Below are 24,274 nucleotides of genomic sequence, written 5' to 3'. Positions count from 1 at the left end.
ATACTCGTTTTACTCACTGAACTGCAACTCAATTTATAACATTTATATCATGTGTTTTTTCTGGACTTTTAGTTGATATTTGGTCTCTATAATTTAAATTAAACCTATGATAAAAATGATAGACCCTTCATTTATTTGTAAGTGGGTAAACTTACAAAATCTGCAGGGGATCAAATAATTATTTTCCCCACTGTAGGTCAGCTCAGGCTGTATTGCCTCCTTTTATCCAAATCTAACCAACAGGAGTCAGTAAAGAGTACACAGCAATATCAAAGGTTCAAATATTGCCCACTGTGGGGGGCATCATAGCCACATGTTATCTGCAACGTATGAGCTGAAAAGACCCAGTTAAATCTGCTGTCACAGTTTAGTTTATACTAGATCTAGATCGTAACAGCACAGAAACATTTTACTGCAAATAACATAAATAAACACACCGTATGCTAAAGTTGATACTCAGTTTACAGTACACTTACAGTACAGTTGTACATCTTCTACCACTGGCCTCTTTCATTTTATGGTGAGGCAAAGCTGGATGTGGCTTAGGGCTTCCAATCAATGCAACACCACCTTAAACGTAAAATCAAGGGTAAGACAGAGTTTGCTGTGTTAAAATTGCAGCTTAACTTCTGTTTTGTTTCACACAGGCATCCAAACCAACAAAAAAGAAGGATGAGAATTTTTTTATATATTGTCTTTCTAGTTATGTCTACTCTTGGAGTAAATACGTGGCTAACATACAGTTGTGGCCAAAATTATTCAACCCCCAATGCTGTAAAGGGGTTTAGGGACTATAGTGTACATTTGGAATTGTATTCAGAATCAAATCCTACAAGGACGTTGTAACTACCCAAATGCAACTAAAATGACATCAATTGTTTATGTAATACAGTAGTAAATGGTTCTTATGTGGTTTCTTCATTGCCACAATTATTCAACCCCTTAAAGACTACCACTCTGAAGAACAGAGGTTCATACAGGTGCTTTCCATCAGGTATTGAAAACACCTGTGGATGTCACCGAGCAGCAATCAAGCATAATAAGCACCAATTAGGCAGCTTTAAAATGACTGTGATACTCAGCTCCTTCTAGACATTTACTGGTGTGGTTACAAACATGGTGAAGGCAAGAGAATGGTCCAGGAAGACAAGAGAAGAGGTGATTTCTCTTCACAGGAAGGGCAATGGCTATAAGAAGATTGCAAAGATGTTAAACATACCAAGAGACACCTTAGGAAGCATCATTCGCAAATTCAAGGCAAAGGGCACTGTTGAAACGCTACCTGGTCGTGGCAGAAAGAAGATGCTGACTTCGACTGCTGTGCGCTACCTGAAGCGTAGAGTGGAGAGAAGTCCCCGTGTGACTGCTGAGGAACTGAGAAAAGATTTGTCAGATGTGGGTACAGAAGTTTCAGCCCAGACAATAAGACGCACACTGCGTAATGAAGGCCTCCGTGCCAGAACTCCCAGGCGTACCCCCTTGCTGTCTCCAAAGAATAAGAAGAGTCGACTGCAGTATGCCAAAAGCCATGTGGACAAACCACAAAAGTTGTGGGATAGTGTTCTGTGGACTGATGAAACAAAATTAGAACTGTTTGGGCCCATGGATCAACGCTATGTTTGGAGGAGGAAGAACAAGGCCTATGATGAAAAGAACACCTTGCCTACTGTGAAGCATGGTGGAGGGTCAATCATGCTTTGGGGCTGTTTTGCTTCTGCAGGTACAGGGAAGCTTCAGCGTGTGCAAGGTACCATGAATTCTCTTCAGTACCAGGAGATATTGGATGGAAACGTGATGCAGTCCGTCACACACCTGAGGCTTGGGAGACGTTGGACCTTTCAACAGGACAATGATCCCAAGCATACCTCCAAGTCCACTAGAGCATGGTTGCAGAGGAAAGGCTGGAACATTTTGGAGTGGCCATCGCAGTCACCAGACTTAAATCCGATTGAGAACCTCTGGTGGGACTTAAAGAAAGCAGTTGCAGTGCGCAAGCCTAAGAATGTGACTGAACTGGAGGCCTTTGCCCATGAAGAATGGGCGAAGATACCCGTAGATCGCTGCAAGACACTTGTGTCAAGCTATGCTTCACGTTTAAAAGCTGTTATAACTGTAAAAGGATGCTGTACTAAGTACTAAGATTGAATGTCACTTGGGGGTTGAATAAAACTGATAATGCTGTGAGCACAGAAAAGACATTTGTGGTTATTTCATTATAACTGTTATGTTATATTTGTCTGACCTACAAGTGCCTCTTTAATGTAAATGTAAGCAAGATGACTGAATGATCAAAAGCAATGTCAAACTGGCCAAAACACTCAATTTCAGTGGGGGTTGAATAATTTTGGCCACAACTGTACATATTTGCTGACCAATTGGATACCCAAGGCTGTGTCAGCATTAAATATGATTAACTATACATGTGTTAGTGGAGTGCTGGGCCAAAAAAGGAGGGATAAGACTTTTGATTAAAATTTTACATAAAGCTATCTGTCAGTGACGGCATCCTTACAAGTCCCTGGAAAAATCTAAAAAAAGTGAGGAGGATGAGAAAGCTGAGTCCAGTAAATCTTTATTGCGCATTAGAGAAGGTCATAAGATAAAGTCAACAGATTTTGGATGCTTAATATTTCCTTTTATCAGGGCTTATTTATTGACAGAAAATAAGACAACAAATATCGGACAACAAATTGTAAAGCAAAACAATTGAATGGTGTTTAATTGGGTAACTTGTCTGGCAGCCTGATTGGTGACACGAATGAGTACCATTTTATCCTCTTTGCTTTACAATCTGTTTTACAGTAGACTCCCTATTTACTGTCAGCATCTAAGCTTTGATGGAGGGGGAGTACTGAGCCTCTGAAACATGCTGGACTTTTCTTGTGACCTCCAATTGTGTTTAATAAAAACTTACTGGACTTACACTATCTTTTGTGCTCTCATCCTTCTCTAGCAATCAATATAAGCCAGTGCAAGTGCCATGAGTAAAAGTTAAATATTTCTTCTGATAAGCAACTTTAAATCAATCCTATTTACAAGGGTTGTCTGTTTTAAATTGCTCTATAATAGTGTGAAATTTCTTGGTGATCTTACAGTTCATACACACAAGATGATCTCAAGAGCTCTTTAGGGGACATTATTAGGCAGAAATTAGGGTGGGACAAAACTTTTGCCTACAATAAGCATAAAAGTTAAAAACCATCAAGCATATAGAAGGACATTCATACATCAGAATGTGTGAATTACTGAAAAGTGTCTCCAATGGAGTTTTAAAAGCACTGTGCCATGACTGGAGAAGTATATAGAATATTTACAAACAATACTGTCAAAAATGTGTGGACCTCCCTCCAAATCAGATCAGTTGTTTAAAATATACTGCATGTACTCACATGTAGCCAGTAGTACATCACGCAGATAGCAATAATCATGTATATCTCCCAGCATTCACTCCACCTGCGTTTGGCATCAAACACTGTCACTCGCCTTAGGCTATCTGCATGATGCACTACTGGCTACATGTGAGTGCATGCATTATATTTTAATAAAGCACTTTATTTTATTTATACTACACTATGGTGAGTATTATTTAATTTGGAGCATCTAGATCTGTGGCGGCTATTTTTTCCGTGATTGGAAAGATGTACAGGTGGAGCAGCTGAAGCTGAAAGTTGGCTGATCTTTACCGCAAATAGACCAGTGTGGTTGTATCATGTGATCTATAGATGGTTATTAACCTGGACCGGAAAGGCGTATGGGTGGAGAAGCTGAGGCTAGAGATCTGCTGTTTCTGAGCATTATTAGACCTGTCAGGTCTTACCTTGAGGTGAGAGGCCCTCTATGAGCATAATAGTTGTTTGCACGAAGATTCGCTATATTTGAGCACTGCAGAGCTTTACTTCACATATTTAATGGTGAAGCACGTATATGGATTTTAGTATACAAAAGAGACTTACAGTTGTGTTCAAAATAATAGCAGTCAGACATCACTAACCTGATCAATCACTGTTTTTGGTAGAAATGATATTTCTACATGGCAAATAATTTACTAGCAGGTGTAGTAGACTAATAGAAATCCAGCAGACCCAACAGTCATGACATGCATGCTGCTGATTCTGTGTAACTGAATCACTAATTGAAAGGGGCATGTTCAAAATAATAGCAGTGTGGCGTTCTATTAGTGAGGTCATTCATTCTTTGAAAAACAGGTGGCAATTATTGCCCTTATTTAAGGAAGGAAAACAGCAAATGTTGTACATGCTGGTTACAGTGCATTTCTCTCTGAAATTCTGAGGAAAATGGGTCGTTCCAGACATTGTTTAGAAGAACAGCGTACCTTGATTAAAAAGTTGATTGGAGAGGGGAAAACATATAAAGAAGTGCAGAAAATGATAGACTGCTCAGCTAAAATGATCGCAAATGCTTTAAAATGGCAACCAAAACCTGAAAGACGTGGAAGAAAGCGAAAACCTACCATTCGAATGGATAGAAGAATAGCCAAAATGGCAAGGACTCAGCCAACAATCAGCTCCAGGAATATCAAAGAAGGTGTAAAGTTACCTGTGAGTACTGTTACAATTAGAAGACGCCTACGTGCAGCCAAGCTATCTGCAAGAAGCCCCCTCAAAGTCCCACTGTTGAAAAAAAGACGTGCTGAAGAGGTTACAATTTGCCAAAGAGCACATTGACTGGCCTAAAGAGAAATGGCGCAACATTTTGTGGACTGATGAAAGTAAGATTGTTCTTTTTGGGTCTAGTGGCCGGAGACAGTTTGTCAGACGACTCCAAACACTGAATTCAAGCCACAGTACACTGTGAAGACAGTGAAGCATGGTTGCGCAAGCATCATGATATGGGGATGTTTCTCATACTACGGTGTTGGGCCTATTTATCACATACCAGGGATCATGGATCAGTTTGAATACATCAGAATACTTGAAGAAGTCATGCTGCTTTATGCTGAAGAGGAAATGCCCTTGAAATGGGTGTTCCAACAAGACAACAACCCCAAACATACCAGTAAACGTGCAACATCTTGGTTCCACACCAACAAGAATGATGTTATGGAGTGGCCAGCCCAATCCCCGGATCTTAATCCAATAGAAAACTTGTGAGGTGACATCAAAAATGCAGTTTCTGAGGCAAAACCAAGAAATAGAGAAGAACTGTGGAATGTAGTCCAATCATCCTGGGCTGGAATACCTGTTCACAGGTGCCAGAAGTTGGTTGACTCCATGCAACACAGATGTACAGCAGTTCTCAGAAACAGTGCTTATACAACTAAATATTCATTAAGTGATTCAAAGGAAAGCAAAATCTTCAAACATTTTTCAGTTATATAGTGAATGTTTGAATTTGTAAAGAAGAATACAAACACTGCTATTTTTTTGAACAGTCTAACATTCACTTTTCTTCAATTTCTTTAGAGGAACAACACAAATTTGATATATTTTTCTCCATGTTTTGATTTGGAATAGAATGTGTAGTGTTCCCAATGCATTTATGTGTATGGAAATAAAAGCTATTAGAAGGATTTTGAGCTTTATTCACTTTTTTCAACACTCTGCTATTATTTTGAACACAACTGTATATCACAGACTTTTATTTTGACATCTCATTCACCTATTGTTTTTTGCTTTTTTATGTTTTCATTATTTATTTTCATTTGATTGTCATTTACATTGTACTCATTGTATACTAGATTTGTAGAGAGGCAGCACCACACATTTTATTTGGTATTATATGATTCACTGATTTTTAAACGGTTTGTGTAGGCAGGAGCCCTGGGGAATTTATTTTATTTATATTTGCATGTACACTTTATTTTTGTAGGTTCAATATTTGCGCACAGTATACTCCAGGCTCTAGTTTACTTCTTATTTCTTCTTTAAGGTAGGCTCAGTTAGACTCAATGTGCAGAAAAGCATATGTAATTGAAAAATTTCTTTTTGTTTAAACTCATCCTTTTTCCTTAGGTTTATATGTGTCTGAGATTTATGGCAGAGTAATTAGAAGTATTTTATGGGTACAAGGACTGTTGCATAGACATACAGTGTATACAGCAACTAGGGGCAGCTCTCTGTCTATTCATCCCTTTCACTGTTAGCTGCAACCTGACCATTACCATTTTTTGCCAGCATGTTACATGTGCCACAGGACTTGTTTTTTAGCTTCACCCTAGGTCTTTCATAATACTAGTCATGCTCACATTTGTCACGCTTTTTTGACTTTTTAATTTTAGAATCAGGCAGATTACTTAATATGGGTATTGCTATTGTTTACATATTGTTTTTATATCAGTTATCTTAGCTACTAATAGAAACTTCTGTCAGATTCAGGTTGTTAGTAAAAAAATCCACTCTGTTACTAAATTTTCCATGTTTTGCCAGTAAAAAAGGTTGTAGGGGTTGGCAACCCTGATAATGGATAGGAGAATATCTGTTATATTGTATCCTTAGCTATTCAAGGGTAATTTATTGCCTATGCAGTTTTCAGAAGGTCAGTATATGAATGAAATAGTCAAGGTGATCCTAGTTAGGGGTTTGTAGTAACGCTGGTAATGGTAAAGGTATATTCAGATTTGTTGGAATGATATGCCTTTGTAGAACAGACTTTGGTCTACATTATATTTTTAACATGGCCTTCACCATATTTTAAGTTTAAGGTGGAGTGCTTCCTGAAAAAAAATTAGGTTCACACACATACTTCTAAAACATGGTAGGTTGTGAGAATTTCACATTGTAGCGGACTCTGGCATGTCTCCCAATCCATGGATTAGCTCAGAAGGGCTGTGACAGATTGTGTGACCCCAGGGATGGATGGCTGGGTTGGGTCACTGAGATCCCCATGTGGAAAAATATGAGGATCATATGCAATAATTTTCACACTGAATTCCTCTTTTCCCTCTGAAATGGAGGTAAAAGTCCCAGAGGACAGTCAGTGTGGGAAAAACAGGACTACAGGGACCAGAATGCATTGCTGTAAGGATGATTTGGATTAGAAATCTTTGATGGCAACTTTGTTGCCATCATATGTATTCCAATGGTGGCACTACTACTCTATGTAAAAACAATAATTGGACAGCTCCACATCATACTGAACTTCAGGCAAATATAAAAAACACACTTTTTAGTCCAGATTGTTATTTCTTCAAGGAGTTGTAAACCCAATCACTAAAATTGCATAGAAGCTTTAATATGCTATGTTATTTCCAAAATCCTTTTTTTGGTACAATAATTTCTATTGAAAGTTATCCCACACAGGTGATACACTCTGAGGAACATATAGTAAAAGTATAAGTGGGATGGCATACAATACACAAAAATCTTTTTTCAATAATTTTAAATCTGCAGCTTTCATTAAAATAATCCCTGGTGATCCTACCATTAAGGTCCTTTTTCAAGCTCACCCTGTTATAGGGTGACAATGCTTGGTCCCTGTCCCCCAGCTGTGTTCCTGCATTGGCACCGTGCTATGCAAGCTTCCAATGGAGATACATGACAGCTGTTTCAACCCAAGTTGGGATGGTCCACTGATGTCATCATCAGGAAACCCTCCAAGAGAAATGCCATGCAGCCGTCTCTGGAGTGCATGGAGACAGAAAATGGCTCCAAAAAGCCTGCAGGAGACTGAAAGCACCGAGATGTAATAAAGGTTTAAAAAAGAAGACATACATTTTATTTTTTAAATGAAAAATGCTTGTGAAATACTACACAGAGCAAACTAAATCTCTTCCAGGTAGAGTCTACATCTACTTTAAAAAAATACATAAAAAAAAACTTCATATTAAATTAGTTGTTACAAAGTCAAATTATGTCATCACTAAACATGCCCCCCCTCCCCTTGGTGGGTATAATCTTCATGTAAAAAAAAATTGGGGGGAGAGGGGCAGTTTTCTAAAAAGACCCACTGGGTACCTAATACTAGACACCAAGAAAGGGGCCAGTGCATTCTGGCAGCTGTAGTCCTGTTTGTGCATTTGTATCAGAGCTGCACAGTTGGAAATTCTATCTTCTTCCAACTGCATGATCAATGATGTGCAACTATGAGTCCCAGAATGTCATTAAAGTGGAACTTTGTACAAAATGAAAAATTGCATATAAGGTGCAATTTCTCCCTAGTATTAACATAGCAGTCACTAGAGAGAGAAGTCTAATATTAAGCTATAATATACGCCAGCGATTGTGGATGTGAATCTGGCTAATTGAGCATAAAGCAATTATTTTCATGGCTCAGCCCACTGTCCTGTTATGAGGAAAAATCCTTTCTTTTTTAGGATATGTGATGCGATGAGACGTGTGAATACCTTCTTTTCTAAGAAGGCTTTACTGTGTCCCCACTGTAATAGTTTTATTGCCTGTTGCTCCTGCTAGTAGACCCAATAGATTTCCACTGCTTAAACAAAAAAAACTCAAGGTGTATTCCCAGGGTGACAACACTGTTGTGCAATTTCACTGTAAAACAAACAGCATTGCCACCCTGTTACAGGTAGTGAAAAAGATAACAGATTTTCCACCAGGATCTACATGTTATAAAACTCTGTTTCTCCCCTCAAACAAAAGACAAAACCTGCTGTGTTAATACTTCTGACAGACTGCATCATATATGTATTTTTAAAATTTTGCAAAGTTCCACTTTGGATGCTCATAGCACTGGACAGATACAATTCTCCCAAACCTTGTAGGTTGGACACTCCTGTATAGGAGTGCACACAACTGCAATTAATTCTGAGAGAGCCGTTAAAATCAGTCCACCCAAACCAAGGGAGATGCAGTACAGACTTAAGCCAGCCATAGACAGTTTGAATCTCGGCTTGTACAGCAGGGACCAGCCGAGATTCAAACCATGTATGGACAGGCTGAATGTACCCAAGTTGATCGATCAATCAACTTGGGTAAAACCAGCCTGTCGGATTTACATGCGATTATTGCTAGCCTCTATTATAGCAACTAGCAGTAATCACTTTGGTCTGCCAGTGGGGATGGCTCACCCCGCCCAACCCCCGTCGGGAGAACACAATGGCTTTATGGGAAGGATTCCCCCATCAAGACTGCTGACCCAGGGAATATCGGTTTGCCTCTTGGGGGTTCAGGAAGGAATATTTTTCCCTGCAGGAGCAAATTGAAACAGCTTTGCTGGGATTTTTTTGCTTTCTTCTGGATCAACTGTGTGTGCAGGATTGTGAATACAGGATTGTATACATTTTTTTCCTTTTTATTAGTTGAACTAGATGGACTTGTGTCTTTTTTTTCAACCAGACAAACCATATAATACTGATTCTGTTGATACGGTAATTGGGCAATTTTCTTTCCTGCAACAGAAAGTTGCAGGAAAGAAAATTGTTCCGTCTATGGCTGGCTTTAAACACCCTGCCATTTACTATATGTAAGATTTCCTTACTCGACCCAAACAACTTACAATTATGAGAGAATCTCACTCTCCCTTCTGGATATCTCTTTTTAGTTTACATTTCAAAGAATGCAACAGCTCAAGTGGGACTCTTTGGCAGGGCTTAGCTAAGAACTCTCACCACAGGAGACCCTGAGAGATATAAGAACTTAGGAGACGATTAAGGGGCAATTTACAAAATGCCTATTTGTAAAGCTTCTCTTTAGCAAGTCTTTATAAATAGGCCTCACTAAGTCTCCACTTGTGAATGAAATGTCAGTTTTAGGTGGACAGATCATTTGAAAATTTATGATAAAGCTGAACTCCGGGGTAAACAAATATTGTCTAAATACAGGAGTCATTTGCATTTTACTTGAATCTTGATGTGCTTTGTGTATTTTTTCCAGATCTGTGCAGTAATCAAGTGTGAGACTTTGCTTCTGTGCAGAAGTTTCCTGTAATAAAGACCAGTTACTGCTGCTTTCTCTCCTTGTACAGGGTGACTGGTCTTGCCTTGGCTTGTCTCTGCGGGCAGTCTGTAGTTGGTGGGGCTTGTCTACTGCCTCCCAAAGCTCTGCTCTCTGCTAAAGCTATGTACAGCACTATGATGATGTCACTGACACTCTTAAAAGGTATAATCTGGGTCTGCAATTTGGTGCACACAAAGTGAACATTGGAGAAAGCATCTCATTTAAATATTACCCAAAATACATGTCTGGATTGTTATCGATGATATTCAAAAGGATCAGTGAATTGGAACTGAAATCCTCTGTGAGTCATTGCTGAGTGTTAGGATAACTTACATTTTGGAGTAAACCTCTTTCAGGTTCTATTACTGTGTGCCAATTGAGGAAAATTGGGGCTTTTATTGGGGCTGAAACACACTTTTGCACACATTAATGCAAGACACGGTAACGCAACACGTTACGTGTGTTAGCGTGTTGTAGAGCCATGCATTTTGAATAGCACACTAAGGCAAAGCAGCTCTGACACGTGTTGCAGTGCACCACCACCACCAATAACGTGTGACACAATAAAAGTTGGTGCACATACGTTATGGATTCACACAGTGCTTGTCAATGTGCACATAGCATGCACACCCTGGTGTGCATTGTGAATATGTGCTGCCATGTGCTGCAATGCATTGTTAAAATGAAGTGCTTATTTTCTGTTCTTTTTATTTTTAATGAAACACATTCCTACTTTTTTTTCAGTGCATACCAATGCAGCATGATGGTGTGAAATGAAACTAAAGGACATAAAAGTGCCTTGTTATTGCATAGGGGCTGAATTCGGCAATGCTACTGGTGTGAACGAGCCCTAACAGAAAGTACAGGAAACAAGTGTGAATGGGTCTTATTGCTTAATTCCTGCTTATGGAAATTCCTCTTCACTTTTTTTGTACCAAGATAGGAAGTGGGGAAATCTCTCCAACACAGGAAAACATTAATACTCTTTTAAATACTGAGGAAGAGTAGAATCCCTGGCAGGTTTTTTTTCCTCACATCTGAACAGTTGTCAGAGGGGACAGGAAGTAGGATGGAATCTTTCCAGCAATGAAAACCTGAAAGGGTTCTTTGTGAAACTAAAAGAAAAAGTTTTTTTATCATGAGTTCTTCTTTTACCAGCTGTTATTAAATAGGTCTCTGCATCTAAATAAGCAGAGCTAGAGGTGAGTATAAAATCTCAAGGAAATTGCTGGAGGGTTTATACCTTTGTGGGATTTTCAGTAAAGAAAATCGGAATATCCTGAATACATTCTGGACTGTGTTTGGGTTGCTCGATAGACATTTGTCAAGACAGACACAACCAATGCTCCCACAGCACCAGAGACTTCTGCTGCCTGACTCCTGGAGGTGCTGCTAATTCTGGATCAGAGACAGTAACATGACCTTGAACTAGTGCATCTTTAATGAATTTGGCACCATCTCCCTTTTCCACTGGATGGAACCTTGGGCTGTGACTGGTAATTACCATCTTGACAGGTCCTCTTTAATGAGAGACTCTCTTGTACATAAAGCACCCTCAAAAAAGCAAAGCTGGCGTTATAAAAAATATAACAAGAAACGGAAGCCCCAAATTGCAGATGCAGCCTTTCGATACCTACCTTTGGTTTAAAAGCAATGAGTTTCAGTATCATCTCCACCGTGAACAGGCCGGTGAACAGCATATTGAGGATGTTCATGGCTTCCTTGAAGGAGCAACTCTGCCCATAGTGCTAGTCAGAAAACACAAAGGTGGTTTTAGTCATTGTCATTGACATGCTCCTACACTCCTCTGAGAGTTACAGCCAGACCTTCTTGATGCGGAGCTATGGAAGTTTCATAACTACACCTCTCTATACCCTATTCTATATTCTGCTTTTGTCTGGATGATACATTTCACCTAGGGCTAGGGATCAAAGAAATTTGAAGTTTTTGCTTCAATTAAATTTCAGCAAAATTTCACCATGTGGGGAAATGCATTGAAAGAAGGCATAATGAAGATTTTTTTGTTGTTTTTGAGAGTACAATATACTTTAAGGGCTTCACACCATACTTTATGCATTAGTTTGTGCCTAATGCACATGCGCTGGTATTTTTAGGTTGCACTACAGTGCTTTTTGTGCACAAATTACAGTGCGTTTTTAAACTCACTTTTTTCTTTTTTTCTTTCAGCATACTAGGGCCATATTAGTTGCTTTAACCTGTTAGCTTCAAGTTTTTTTTAAATTATTATGTGGTCTGACTGTTTCAAGAGTCCAATAAACCCCAGGGATATGGAAGAAAGGCCCCACCTGTTTTCAGGGACAATCAAGGATCAGACTTACCTGCATGGCCAGGCAGATGGTGTTGAGGAGGATCAGGACGAACATGAGGTACTCAAAATAGGTAGAGTTGACAACGTACCACACTTTGTATTGGTACTGATTCTTAGGGATGTACCTGCGCAGGGGGCGGGCCTTCAATGCATATTCCACACACTGTCGCTGCAGGGAAGATAGGGTGAATCTATCAGTTGGAATATTATTCAAGACAATCCTGAATCAGAAATTAGTCTGATATTTAAAAGCTAAAAGCCTAAATAGAACTATAGGCAAAACTTTTTTTTAAATTTTGAATAGAGCAAGGGAGACTTATAACCCCTGTTCGATTTTTATATTGCCATCCGCGTCCCATTGCAGAGATTTCCCTTCACTTCCTGTCCCATAGCCAAACAGGAAGTCAGAGGAAATTCCCTTTAAATTAAGGTAATTTCTTGGGGACCCCAAGGTCACCAGAACTATTGTCCCCTTTGAAACATTTCACAGACAGCAATAAAGACTGACCAGCATTCTAATCCCTCTCCACACTATCCAAAAATTAAAAAAAAGTTTTGCCTTTAACTGTACTTTAACTCCAAGTAAATGGAAAAACAGCAAATGCATTTACTTATTTATTTTAGAATTCAAAGGTTTTTATTTATTATAAAGCAAAAAACACAGCATTCACCGTTATTACAGTAATCTCATAGCCATGCTGTATACAAAGAGTTTACATATAAAATGATAAATGTAAAGGTGCTAGAAAGTACTGCATGTACAATACCATTTCTGAACTTTTTAATAAAGTGGAACGCTTATCAGAAAACTCCCTCTGACAGGGGTTCTAAACCATCGCCATTCAATCCAAAACTAATAACTAATATTTTGGCTCGATTACAGCCCCAAAAAAATCAATTTTTTAAACACAGCTAGTATGTGTATCTGATTTTGTTTTTACATTAGCTTTTTGTAATCACATACAGAGCAGACCTCAGCTTGGTAAAGTGAGGATAAGCAGCAGCAGCCAATCAGTGCCTGCGGCACTGCACAGTGCTATCAGTTTAACACTATGAACATGCTTACAGAAGGGGAGAGCACAGAGGTGACTCGTCAGTGTGCTGAATTTTTTTTGCCCAATCAGCAGGCTGGGGGTGTGTCCTGGACCAATCTATACTGCTCAACTTCAGCATTGGCCAGGCACATGGCTGTGCTTTCTGGCCTGATCACAAGACTGGCTGAGTACAATAACAAATAATTTGGCAGGTAGTCCTGTTCATGTACTGTATATGTACTTCAAATGTGTGTTTACATACCGGAAGTTCAGTTGAAGATCTAAAGCCAAAAAAGTTTTTTTGTTGCTACGGGCTCTTGCACACAGGTGGCTGGGCCTGTTCAAGGTAACTGCATATTTCCTCTGCTCAGGCAGCCCAGGTGTAGTGTACAGGCTCCCGTTGGCAAGAATATCTGTGCACTGCTGTTTTCATGTATATGGTGCTGCTAACATAAACACGAGTACAGCGCATGGGCTTATAAAATAAAATAGAAAACTTTCAATTTGTTGCATACCCTTGTATGCTGTATACTACACCTTGGCTGTCCAGACGGAGGAAATACACAGTCAATTGTTTTGAACAAGGCAGCTGCCTGTGTACAAAAGCTCTATCTGTGTCCCACTAGGAGTATTTTAATTCACTCCCTGTTCTGTATAGATAACAGGAAGTGAGCGGAAATCTCTCCAAAGTCAGGGGAAACACCCTCTTAGCTGTCTTTGGAGCAAGTATACCCACTGAAAGATTTCCTCTCTCTTACTTTTCTGGTGACTATTCAAAATTTACACAGATATCAATAAAAATCTGACGGGTTCTCACTCTTCCATGCTCTATCCAATTCTAAAAATAAAAGTTTTGACTTTAGAAAAATGTTTTGCCTTTTGGCTTCACTAAGGCTGACAGATGCAGCTGGGGCAGACTGCCTTGGCCTGTATTTACTTATCTGAGAAGCCAATGCAGGCACTCAAACTGTAAGTATATTTTCAAATTAAATCTGATATGCGGGCAGTACCAGAACAACGTCCTTTAGAACTCAAGGCCAAAAGGCCAAAGTGTGCTCCTTCTCCCCAATCATGAGCTCAGCTGTTTACTACCTCAGCAGCATAGGCTGCAGGTCTTGCACTTTTTGTACTCTACTCCTGCTAAAGCACCAAAGCTAGCTGTCTCTTCTGTCTACCCCTGAGCCCCGTGCTGTATTCAGGCTACTGAAGGTCATTAAAATCAACTTCACCTGCATATTCTATCAAGGTCAGAGGGGAGAAGAAATATGGAGCAGGCTTCACCTGTACAGTGCACTAGCCTCTGTAAAATCTCCAGGTTAATGAGTTCACAATTGTTTCTCTTTGGGTCCACCTCTGGGAGCCCATCCCCTTACCTGATTCTTGTCAAGCTCACAGTTCTTATACTCCTGCTCTCCTTGTTCCTGGAAGGTGACAATGACGAAACCAACGAAGATGTTCATCATGAAGAATGCAATAATAATGATATAGATGATAAAGAAGATTGAAATCTCCACACGGTGGTTGTAGATGGGGCCGACATCCTCTGTGTGAGAGTCAATGGCTCTGTACAGCAGCCTGGAGTGGGAGAAGACAAGAGACAGTTGCTGTCACAGCTCTTCCTTCTGCTTAGTATTAACATAAACACTCCCGCTGTGCCTTTTGAGGACAGGTGTTTGAAGGCCAAATCAGGAGCAAAGCCTAATGTGACAACACTTCCATAGATGCAGTACAGCGTGTGAGTGTTGTCACCTTAGAATAGGAAGCATGTTACTGGCAGGATCAACAGGTAAACATAATGGTGAAAAAATCCTGACGAAAAAGAAAACAAATACACATCTAAGGACCATTAAGCTGCAATATATGACATTTTTGATGTTGGGTTTAGATGTACTTTGCATTTCTAATATAATTTTAGATCTACTAGCCTTTAAAAAATTACTTATAGGAGAAAAAAAAAACAACGTCATTTACGATGAACGATTTAGCAGACTCTGACGTAGTCTCATCTTAAATTGAAACAGATGTTTATTGGACGCATCAACCTAATTGGTTATCTGCGTCTGTGCCAAAAATCTTGAGACGATGCAAAACCCATCTGCCTTTTTTTTTTTTTTCCTTCCACTGGAATGGAATTTGGCAGGGCCCAAAAAAAGCTGCAATGAATTCCAATTAAACAATTGTATTATGTGGAAAGTCATTAGACCCTGTTTCGTGATATGTAATAACTATAATAAATTCATTAAATATAATTAAAAAAGACCTTTTTTAAAATGATAATCGACTATTTATATTAATTCTTGTCAAAAAAGCAGTTCCCACACACGAGCTAATAATATGTCAGTGCACGTCAATTAACTTGTCATATTATGTGTGACATACATAATTCTATAGATCCTTAAAATACTTTGGATTATTGCAGGAAGAATATTAACAAGAATATTATATCTATATACAGTATAACCTCTATCAGGCTTTTTTACTTCCGGTGTTGCCATTAGGTAGGTTTCCCCTTACTTCCTGTGCCACTGACACCCTGTTCTACCTCCTATATACAACGTGCTCCCTCAAGTGTCTGCATGTACAGTAATGGCCAAAAATATTGGCACCCCTGCATTTCTGTCAGATAATGCCCAGAAAACTGTTGCAATTACAAATGTTTAGGCATTCTCATGTTTATTTCTTTTGTTTGTATTGGTATGACACAAAAAAGTGGAGAAACAAAAAGCCAAATCTGACACATTCCATGCAAAACTCCAAAAACGGACTGGACAAAATTATTGGCAAGCTCAATTTAACATTTGGTAGCACACCCTTTGGAAAAAATAACTTAAATCAATCGCTTCCTGTAACCATCAATGAGTTTCTTACTCATTCCTCTCTACTTGAATTTTGGACCACTCTTCTTTCGTCAACTGCTCCAGGTCTCTTAGATTGGAAGGGTTCCTTTACTCAACTGCTCTTTTGAGATCTTTCCACAGGTGCTCTATGGGATGATATCTAGACTCATTGCTTGCCAGTTCAGTACTCTCTAGCGCTTTGTCTTGAACCATTTCTGGGTACTTTTTTAAGTGTGCTTTGGTTCACTGTCCTGCCCTTGACCCATGACCTTTGACAGAGACCCAACTTTCTGACATCGGGCCCTATATTACACCCCAGAATTATTTAGTAGTTTTCAGATATCATAATGTCATGCACACGGTCAAGACATCCAGTGCCTGAAACAGCAAAGCAACCCCAAAACATCAGTGAACCTCCACCATGTTTGACTGTAGGGACTGTATTCTTTTCTTTAGGGCCTCATTGCTTTTTCTGAAAACAGTAGAATGATGGGCTTTACCAAAAAGCTGTAATTTTGTTTCATCTGTCCACAGCACATTCTCCCAAAAGGATTTTGGCTTCCTCAGGTAAGTTTTAGCAAACTCCAATCTGGCTTTTTTATGTTTCTGTGTCAGCAGTGGGGTTCTCCTGGGTCTCCTACCATAGCGTCGTTTTTCAGGTTGCAGTGTATAGTGCGAGCTGACACAGTTGTGCCCTGTGCCTGAAGGTCGCTTGAATTTGTCTGTAAGTTGATCGGGGTTCTTCATCCACCATTCGAACAATCCTTCATTGCAAAATTTTATTAAGTTTTTCTCTTTGTCCACGTCCAGGGAGATTTGCTACAGTGCCATGGGCTGTAAACTTCCTGACAATGTTGTGCACAGTGGACACAGGAATATTAAGATCTGCGAAATGATACAGTTGAGTTTAATTACAAAATTACAGGAGCATCACAAACTTGGAATGCAATTATTTCTTACAGTTTTGTGACGGTGCCAATATTTTGTCCAGTCCATTTTTGGGGTTTTGCGTGGAATGTGTCGCATTTGGCTTTTAGTTTATCCACTTTTTTCTGTCATACCAATGCAAACAAAAGAAATAAACATGAGAATGCCTAAACATTTGTAATTGCAACAATTTTCTGGGCGAAGGTGCATTATCTGACAGAAATGCAGGGGTGACAATATTTTTGGCCAGGACTGTATATCATCTTTGGTAAATGATTTCTGAGATAAAATTCATTATAGGATAGGTCACTTGGGGGTTTATTTACTAAAGCTGGAGAGTGCAAAATCAGGCTCACTTCTGCATAGAAACCAATCAGCTTCCATGTTTTTTTTGCCAAAGCTTAATTGACCAAGCTGAGGTTAGAAGCTGATTGGTTTCTATGATGAAACGCCTGTCACCCCGATTGGGTGATTCCATCAGATAACTGCTTCCTTGCTGCTTATTATAGCTGGGCAACGTAACCAAGAACTAGACAGCACTAGCTCAGGTGCAACTGGAACTAATTTATTGAACAAGAACACAGCGTTTTATATACTTCAGAAATACGGGAGAATCTTTCCATAATAGCCTTACTCTACTTGGAGAGATTTCACCTAGAGCTTCTGACGGATCGCGTCTCTCAATTCCAGCATGTCTTGGGCAGTAGGGAGGAAGCATATCCCACCACTTGCCACCAAATGTGATGGAACGCATGTCACCCTGATTGGGTGACTCCGTCAGGTAACTGCTTCCTCACTGCTGGGGCACAGGACTAAGGTATTATAGCTGGGAATCGCACCCAAGAACTAGACGCACTAGCTCAGATACAACTTGAACTACTATATATATAAAAACTATGTAACAGAAACACAGGTTTTTATATACTTCAGAAATAGGGGAAGTCCCCACATGAACAATAAAACAAATATTATACATTAGGATAAACATCATACACTTATAAGCTAAAAAGGTGCACACATTATCCTAAACAATGCAAATGCTAAACAGTACAGCCAACAGCAACAATGCTTTGATTAATCAGGGAGCCCATCCCAGACAGATCGGCATCAAGCCCAACCCTGAATACACAAAGTTCATAACATATGCTGTCTATCAGGTGTTTGCTTTCATTTGCATAAGTATAATCACTTGTGTCCATCATAAGACAAAACTCATACAATAGTCAAACAGTTTGAAAAAAGTGGAATTAATTTATCTTCATAGATTTCTTGAGTGAGATTGTTGATAAATATTTCTGCCCCAAGTGGAGGAGCCTCTTCAACCCAGTCTGCAGGAGGGCCACCATATTTCCTCTGCCCATTAACTTGTACAAGTTTAATATTACACCTTTCCAACCACCCCAGAAGGGAAATGTAATTGTCTTTATGCAGAGAATTAATACAAGCCTAGCTCTCAGCGTTCATCAGGTTACTATCTATCATTGGAGACTGATCTGCTCTCTCCATGTGATCATTTGCTGAACTGAGCTATTTTCCATGCTCTGACCGGGAGAAGCAGACAAAATCACCAATCTCCTCCATGGGATATAATCAGTGGGTAGCAGATTAGTCCCTAGTCCCCTCCAAATGCTCCTGTCCTGGTTGGGTCTGTCACATTTCTACTCCCTCAAAAGTCGACTAACCAAGTCCCAGACCTTCACCTGGTTTGGACATGTGTTAGTTGGGTAGCGTAAACCCACATTGTTGGTTCACATAATCTCCATTTTTAGATGCATGGAAGAGTTGTCGTTAGTAGGTGTGGAGCAGAGATTGTGGACCCTCTGGCTGGCTGTCAGAGCTTCAGCAGGGGTATTCTGGGGTTTTGTCTGCTGCTGGGGAGAGGGGCCGACTGCCCCAACTCCCTGAAGCTGTGAAGACGTGGTAGGTGCAGGACAGAGGCCAGCGGGGTTCTGCTGGGGACCCCACCTCCTCCACTCTGGCTGACTGTTGGGGAGGAAAGACAACCACCTCCTCTCCCAGACTGGACTTGCTGCTGGGGAGGGAGGACTACCACTTCCTCTCCCAGACTGTGGATCTGCCGCTGGGAAGGTGAGCCGGTTGCTCCATCTCCTGGACTCTCGGACTCCCGCTGTGGAGCGAGGATGACTTCCGGCACTGCCAAGTCACTACACTTCTGCTGGGGAGGGAGGACGACCACCTCCTCTCCCAGAATGGGGATCTGTCACTGGGGAGGGAGGATGATCACCTCTCCTTCCTGCTCCCCCAGAACTGCTGCAGGTGTGGGGCAGAGGTCTTGGACCATCTGTCCTGTTGCCAGAACTTCTGCTGGGACTTTGTATGGGTAAAGACTGGAGGTACTCTGCCCCACTGCCAATGCTTCAGCTGGGGTTAGGAGTTCCACTGTATCGGCCTGCTGCTGGGAAGAAGGGCTGCCTTCCCTGGCTCCCTGGAGCTCCTGAAGCGCTGTTGGTGATGGACCAAGGCCAGTGGCACTCTGCCCTGTTGCCAACTCTTCCGCTGGGATACAAAATGAAAATTCAGTGGCCTTGCACAAACCCTCCAGGGTCACTGATTGTTGTAGGCAGAGGTCAGCACTGCTCTGCTTTGATGCCAGCTCTTCTGCTGAAAGCTCATTGGGGTGTTCCTCCTCAGCAGAAACATACATTAAATCCCCAGTCTCTGGAATTGCTGAAAATCCAGAACACGGGCTGGCAGCACATGGGCCCAGTGCCAGCACTTCGGTGGGTAACTCGTAATCCATAACATCCATGGGTGCTGGGGCATACTGTTGAGCTTCATTGAACAGTCTTTTATATGCTTGTTCCAGCTCCGATTCTTGTGTAACTATAAAGTCCACTGCACTACCGAAATGTGGTCCTCCTGAAATGTCTCAAATATCAATCCTGGGCCGCCGTAGTCATAGCTGTCTATGGGATTGCAGTTCTTCTGCCATGGACACACTTGGGTAGCATACCATTGCAGCGCCTGATAACCATCATCCAGCACCATTTCTGTCTGGACCAGCCTATACAGCTCCATCATCCATTCCTCCCCATGATGCTCTCCTAGGAATGGCATACACAAGTCCAACTGCAGCCAGTACATATCCAGAGATGTAGGGAAAATCTTTCCATAATAGTCTTACTCCACTTGGAGAGCTTTCATCCAGAGCTTCCGACGGATCACGTCTCTTCAATTTCAGTATGTCCTGGGCAGTAGGGAGGAAGCATATCCCACCACTTGCCACTAAATGTGATGGAACGCCTGTCACCTTGATTGGGTGACTCCGTCAGATAACTGCTTCCTCACTGCTGGGACACAGGACTAAGGTATTATAGCTGGGAATCCCACCCAAGAACTAGATGGCACTAGCTCAGATACAACTGGAACTACTTTATATATAACAACCATATAACAGGAACACAGGTTTTATATACTTCAAAAATAGGGGCAGTTCCCACACTAACAATAAAACAAATATTATACATAAGTATAAAAATCCTACACTGATTAGATAACGAGGTGATCACATTATCCTAAACAATGCAAATGGTAAACAGTACAGCCAACAGCTAACACTGATATAATTAACAGTAAGCTAATCAACAGCCAGGCACTCAGTCAATGCTTTGAATAATCAGGGAGCCCACCCCAGACAGGTCGGCAACAAGCCCAACCCTGAACACACAAAGTCCATTACACATGCTGTTTATCAGGTGTCTGCTTTCACTTGTATAATCTGTCCATCATAAGACAAAACTTATACAATAGTCCAACAATTTCAAAAAGTAGAAATTTATCTTCACAGATTTCTTGAGGGAGGTTGTTGATAAATATTTCTGTTCCAAGTGGAGGAGCCTCTTCAACCCAGTCCACAAGAGGGCCACCATAATTCCTCTGTCCACTACCCTGTACAAGATTAATATTACACCTTTTCAACCACTCCAGAAGGGAAATATTATTGTCTTTATGCAGATAATTAATCCAAGCCTCTCTTTCAGCGTTCATCAGGTTATTATCCATCATTAGAGACCGATCTGCTCTCTCTATGTGAGCAGAGGCTGAACTGAGATCTTTTCCGGGACCAGAAGAAGCAGACAAAATCACCCGTCTCCTCCATGGGCCACAATCAGTGGGTAGTAGGCTAGCCCCTAGTCCCCTCCAAAAGCCCCTGTCCTGGTTGGGTCTGTCACAGTTTCTGTGCAGGGGTGAGCCTGATTTTTCACTCTCCAACTTTAGTAAATAAATCCCTTAGTGACTATATTAAGTGCAATGACCCATTAAGAGACTGAGATGGTCACAAGTGTTTAGTAATTTAGGCAGGCCATACACAAAGTTGTTTTCTTTCCTGCAACCACGAGAAAATTGCTTGATTCCCCATCAACACCGACTGTAAATCCCTCCCATGCAGCTATTGTGTTCTCCTGTCAGGGAAGGGGGGTGGGGGTAGCTGTTCCTGGAGGGAGAACACAGTGATTATTGCTAGCGGCTATAGGAGCTGGCAAAAAATCGCATGGAAAATCCGACATGCTGGCTGTACCCAAGTCATACAACAATTGAATTGGGTACAATCAGCCTGTCCATAGATGGCTCGAATTTCATCCAGTTCAGCATGGATCGGCCGAGGTTTGAACCATCTATGGCCGGCTTAAGCTACGCGACTATAGTAGAGCTTGAATAGGTAATGTACAATTATGGTTTCCCACAAGTACATATATAAGTACAAATTATACACAGCAACATGGGATGGGGAATAGTTAGAAACAATGAGTTTCAATTGTGGTCTATGTTCTAATTGAGGAAATCTCTCCACACTTCCCATGCCAGTAACCACACAGTAAGGAAGGGGAATGTACCTGACAGGAACACAAGCAGCAATCAGAATATGGCAGAGGATCTAACCCATGCCCACTGTTCTAAAATAAATTGCTATTATTGTTGTTTGTGTCATTGCTAGAGAAGATCAGATCACTTCCTCTCTTGTTGACACCCTGCCACATCTTGACATGCAGGGTATCACCGAAGCAGGAAGTAAAGTGAAACCTCTCTATCTGGGACAAAAAAGGCAATTAAAATCTGACAGGGGCTATAATTCTTCAAAAACAAAAAATTAAAAAAAAAGGAATGAGCTGTAGGGGGGCTTTAAAATGCAAGCTGACACAGAGCAGAAGACCTGTGAGAGAAGTCTTAAGTGAAAGCACACCAGTTCCTATTCAGCTTCACTGCAGAACTGAGTCAGAAAAAGGTACAGTAGTTTCCTCTTGAAACTGCACTTCACTATGCTACACACATGGACCAAACTTTGTGACTGATTCCCTTTAAGTTGTTCCTGAAAGCTCCACTTCTAAACCCATGCAGCTCCCCTCATCTCAAGGACTCACTCCGGCCATCCTTCAAAGGTGGAGACGGTGAAAAGTGCCATCATTGCTGCCAGAACGTTATCAAAGTCAAACTTGCTGTTTTCCCAGCTCCGTTCCTGAATCATCGGCTGTGACACATCACCATCTTTGTAGGTGATGAACTTCCCCCTGCAGGACACAATATAAAAGCATATCAAATGTATGCAGCAACAACAGATCTATCTTTATAGACCAAGGTCAAAAAAATATTTTCTAATTCTTTCTTATGGAAAGGAAAAGGGGAGCGTGATGTCTGCTCTCAAGTACGACTTCTTTTTAACTTTTAAACATGACCAGCAGGTTCACTTTAAGGTTGCCTTGTATGTGTTCCCTCAGAACAGTGTCACTTCAGGGCTGCTGTTAACAATTACGGTAAATCGACCTTTCTGTTTACTCATTGGGATCAAATGTTGTGAATCTGTAATAACATAAAACCCATTGTTACACAATGCACGCACTTGCAATCAGCTTCTGTAATCTTCGAGCTGTCTGTACAGCTGTACAACTTGCCCTGAGAAATAAAAAAAAAGAAAAAATATCTAACTACACAAAGCACAATCCAACACGTGTGTGTATATATATATATGGTGTGTGTTTGTGTGGTATGAGTGTGCCTGTGTGTGCAAAACTAGTGTAGTGTGTGCATGTGCTTGTATGTGTGTGCTTGTGTTATGTGTAGTGTGTTTATGTGCTTGTGGGTATGTGTATAGTGTGTGTGTATATGTAGATTGTTTACACACTTGAGTATATGTGTGTGCCTGCGTATATGTGTATGCAATATGTGAAGGTGTGCATTTGTTTGTACTCTTATGTGTAGTGTGTGTGATTCTGCTTGTGTGTATTTGTGACTGCTTGTGTATGTTTTCTGACCTTACCTTGAACAGCTGTACTCCAATGCAGGCAAACATAAACTGGAGTAGAGTGGTGACAATGACAATGTTTCCAATGGTGCGAATGGCGACGAAGACACACTGGACCACATGCTGGGTACAGACATAAAAAGAAAGTATTAAATGTTTATCCACGAAAGAGACACTTTATACTGTATACCCCAGAATATCACAATTTACCAACAAAGCTAAATGAAGGATCTTTAACAGTCTCCAGTAGACCTTTGCATTACACTTTTATGATTAAAATTTGTGAAACTAATTAATCAAATTGTTCCTGTGTATGATCACCAGTGTATAACAGAATACAATGCAATGGCTGACTTTACTTGCTGAAAGTGCATATTTGTGCCATGAAAACTCTGGAGCAGCAGATAGCCCCTCAGAGGACAAGACTTTCTAAAGAGCTTTGAGAAGCTACCTTTATAGGCACTATAAAAAATAAGGTTTATTATTTTATAAAAAATTTCAACCTTGACAATGGTCATTTCCTAGAAGGTGTTCCTCTGGGAGTGTCTGTAGACATCTATACAGTAACAGAGATGAGCTCCAGTCAAAAGCAATCTGTAGCTCGATTCAATGAAAAGCCCTGTTTTTGATTTGTTTGAGTGTTATCTCAAAGTATTCAATTCTGTATGTGTTCATGGTATAATTCCTATAATCCTAAAAAAGTTGGAACCTTCGCTGTGAACTTTTCTTGTGATAGAACAAAGCTCTTCTAAAGTGTATGCAAATTTTTTTTTCTATTTTTGGATAGAGTAGAGAATGGTTACAATCTTTGTGACTTTTGGTTTGCTCTGTTTTCCATTCTGGAAACACAACAGTAAGGGAGGAAATCTCTCATAGTTACAAGGGTCCCTACCTAAAGCAAAATGTTACATTGGATAGGATAGGGAGGGGTTAAACCCTCATCAGTTTATCTTTGTTTTGTGTGTATGTGAAGTACGAGTTCTTGTGTGCATGCGTGTTTATGTAGTGTGTGTGTTTGTGTAGTGTGTGTGTTT

General features: G+C 40.6%; 1 protein-coding gene across 6 annotated transcripts in view; it reads right to left on the bottom strand.

Annotated features, from left to right (window-relative positions):
• CACNA1C (calcium voltage-gated channel subunit alpha1 C) overlaps positions 1 to 24,274 on the bottom strand; it is a 481,720-nt gene that overhangs the window by 96,088 nt on the left and 361,358 nt on the right. For all 6 annotated transcript variants that reach the window (XM_089671829.1, XM_089671831.1, XM_089671828.1 and 3 more), the window contains exons 24-29: positions 23,256 to 23,363; positions 22,839 to 22,891; positions 22,363 to 22,509; positions 14,591 to 14,792; positions 12,194 to 12,352; positions 11,492 to 11,602 (exon numbers count right to left, since the gene is read on the bottom strand). In XM_089671829.1, the coding sequence (XP_089527955.1) occupies positions 11,492 to 11,602; positions 12,194 to 12,352; positions 14,591 to 14,792; positions 22,363 to 22,509; positions 22,839 to 22,891; positions 23,256 to 23,363 (780 nt within the window). The remainder of the gene's footprint in view (positions 1 to 11,491; positions 11,603 to 12,193; positions 12,353 to 14,590; positions 14,793 to 22,362; positions 22,510 to 22,838; positions 22,892 to 23,255; positions 23,364 to 24,274) is intronic.

This window comes from Staurois parvus, unplaced genomic scaffold (assembly GCF_062004578.1).
Source record: "Staurois parvus isolate SC_StPar_1 unplaced genomic scaffold, SC_StPar_1.0 ptg000114l, whole genome shotgun sequence".
Taxonomy (NCBI): Eukaryota; Metazoa; Chordata; class Amphibia; order Anura; family Ranidae; genus Staurois; species Staurois parvus.
The sequence above is the reverse complement of the archived record's forward strand: the minus strand, read 5'-3'. Positions and strand labels throughout refer to the sequence as shown.